Source organism: Anopheles aquasalis, chromosome 2, assembly GCF_943734665.1.
Source record: "Anopheles aquasalis chromosome 2, idAnoAquaMG_Q_19, whole genome shotgun sequence".
Classification (NCBI taxonomy): Eukaryota; Metazoa; Arthropoda; class Insecta; order Diptera; family Culicidae; genus Anopheles; species Anopheles aquasalis.
The window spans coordinates 18,572,501-18,575,000 of record NC_064877.1 but is presented as its reverse complement, the minus strand read 5'-3'; the positions used below and the strand labels follow the sequence as shown (position 1 = coordinate 18,575,000).

The window sequence follows — 2,500 nt, the reverse complement described above, 5'->3', positions numbered from 1 at the left end:
GCGCTGGATAACAGAGCGAAGCCAATCGGAATGAGCGCATCCGGTTAGAAGCGTAACAAACTACTATAAGTAGTATTAGAAACATGGGATCCCTTACAATCCATCGCCTAACATGGTCACTCTGTGAACATCTTGCTGCTTAATCCGCCACGGAGTGTACCCATCTCTCTTCTCTTTTGAAGTGTCTCTTCTCTAGTTTGGTCTGAGATTGTTTCGGTTTTCTTCAAACTCGTCTCCGACATCGTCGACCACCGTGTCGGCGGCATTGTAAATACCATGATGCGCGCGCTTGTCTCGGTGGAACGCAAAATTGCGACTTTGTCATGTGTAACTTTTGCAAGCTTGGACGAATTTCCAGTTGCACACAGTGGCAATGGTGGCACGCGAACAGGAACAGCAGCGTGCTGTATGTTGTGTAGCGCATCGAAGTTCACTTCGGTTTCACTAATTCCGCGCGTCTCTTATTAAGCATTAGCGTTGCAACTATTATTTGTATTATTATTATTTTTATGAATATGATTTACGATTTCATAGTTCCCTAATTTTATCATCCTTATTATTTCGATGTTTCATACTTACTATACCTAAATGTGAAGATATGAGAAATAATAAAAGTCAAACTGCATTACACGATGCAGATAAAGGTGCCTAATTCAGTAGCTCACGTAGTACGCGATCGTGATTCAACATCCGAAAAGTTTCTAATGTACTACATTTATGTGAAAACTTTATCATTTCACTCTAACAATTGCGCCAATAATATACCAGACAATTATGCCATTAACTACATATGGAGGGTTCCTTCAAATGCTTCCTCTTATTTGTTTTTCTAACATCATCAAAATTAGACCCCCATTTGGACCGTTTTTGTTCCACACCAAATGCACGGGTGGTTTCTTACTGCTTAAGAAGCAAGGTTGTCTCAAACCTGTTTAGAATCTGCAGCAATAATACGCGCAGCAATGGATAAAACAGCGAAAACGAGTCTGCCAGTCTTACTTTATCTCCAATCATCTTCGCCACCCCATGTGCAGCTGACAAGGTTAGAAGTTTTATGCGGATGTCTTTTCGCTTTTAATCGCTCCATCCCCATCAACAATGACGCACATTCCAGTTACCGACCGTTGCTGTGTTTAATTGCACTAAAACAGAACTTGGTGGAGCTAAAAGCAAAAAAAAGGCGTTCAACGCGATTAACCCTCTCTTGGAGCGTGTTTGTAGAAGGGTCATGATCGTATCGTGAGTAATGAGCCCGCTAAACCGCACGTCGTTGAAGGGTTAGTGCGTATTAAGGTGTCTTGGTACGTTTCCGAATCCGTGTCCTTTCCGTGTCCATTAAATCCCCTCTTCCGAGTTTGATATCAAAGTTGAACGCACCAGCTGGAGTCAGTTTAAGTTTAGTTTCATTTCACAGTGTCTGTCACATAAAGACGGAAGCAGCTTCGAAATCCGTTCTTCAAATCATGAACTCGATTGAATTCGCCAGTGTCGAAGAGCAGTACCGGAAGTACCAGGGTGAGCTGCTACCATCGGAAGTGCAACGGCTGGGCGATTGGTGTCGCAGTCAGCCACATCTGCCACCGGTCAGTGAGCTAGAGTTGATTCTCTTTCTGCACTCCAACTACAACGATGCGGAGGCGGCCCGTCGCACGGTCGAAGCCTACTATAGCTTCAGAACGAGTTGCAAAAATCTGTTTAGCAACCGTGACCTCTCGCTACGCTCCATCCAGCAGGCTATGGATGTGCTGTAAGTTGAACGAAACGACCCCAGAGGCGAAGATCATGCCAACGGTTCACGTGTTATCCTTTTCAAAGTGATTTAGTGTGCCTTCCTGAACTGACCCCAGAGGGCTATCGAGTGTTGGTAGCAAAAATCATCGATCCGGATGCGAGCAAGTTTTCGCTGAGCGCGATACTAACATTGTGAGTGATAATGGTCCCCACGCATATCTTCCTCGATTTTTCGCTTGTGCTTAATGCATATTGTCTTCCTAAATGAAGTGCGTTCATGTGCGTCGACATTGTTCTGTGGGAAGAAGGCTGCAACAATGGGTCGATTCTCGTCATCGATATGGACGGCATCCATCTGGGACATTTACCGAAGCTGGGTATCTTTACGCTCAAGGATCTCCTGTACTTCATCCAGGAGGGTTTACCGATTCGCCTCAAAGGACTCCACCTGGCGAATGTCGTGCCTTTCATTGACCGTATCATGGCCATGATACGACCATTTATGAAGAAAGAGCTGCTTGGGATGTTCCATCTGCACACCCGACTGGACACGCTGTTCCAGCACATTCCGCAGCGCTGTCTGCCGGCTGAGTACGGTGGAATGGCTCCGCCAAGGAAAGAACTACGGGGTAGGTTGTCATCTGCGGATAACGGCGAGGAAGAGAAGAGTTTAACTGACATGTTTTCTCTCCGTCAGATCAACTTTACAGACACACGATTGAGTGTGAGAAGTTCCTCGCAGATTACGACGCACAGAAGCGTGTGGATG

General features: G+C 45.6%; 2 protein-coding genes across 8 annotated transcripts in view; both read left to right on the top strand.

The window, feature by feature from the left end:
* The window catches only part of LOC126570231 (A disintegrin and metalloproteinase with thrombospondin motifs 9), a 129,017-nt gene extending 128,365 nt beyond the window's left edge, over positions 1 to 652 (top strand). For all 7 annotated transcript variants that reach the window (XM_050227827.1, XM_050227824.1, XM_050227822.1 and 4 more), the window contains one exon: positions 1 to 652. This exon is cut by the window's left edge and continues 1,967 nt beyond it. The gene's annotated coding sequence lies outside the window, so the exon portion shown is untranslated.
* An 811-nt stretch (positions 653 to 1,463) lies between these two features.
* The window catches only part of LOC126570236 (alpha-tocopherol transfer protein-like), a 1,093-nt gene continuing 56 nt past the window's right edge, over positions 1,464 to 2,500 (top strand). Inside the window, exons 1-4 of the mRNA XM_050227834.1 lie at positions 1,464 to 1,747; positions 1,816 to 1,923; positions 2,002 to 2,360; positions 2,429 to 2,500. The exon at positions 2,429 to 2,500 is cut by the window's right edge and continues 56 nt beyond it. Coding sequence (XP_050083791.1) covers positions 1,464 to 1,747; positions 1,816 to 1,923; positions 2,002 to 2,360; positions 2,429 to 2,500 — 823 coding nt within the window. The remainder of the gene's footprint in view (positions 1,748 to 1,815; positions 1,924 to 2,001; positions 2,361 to 2,428) is intronic.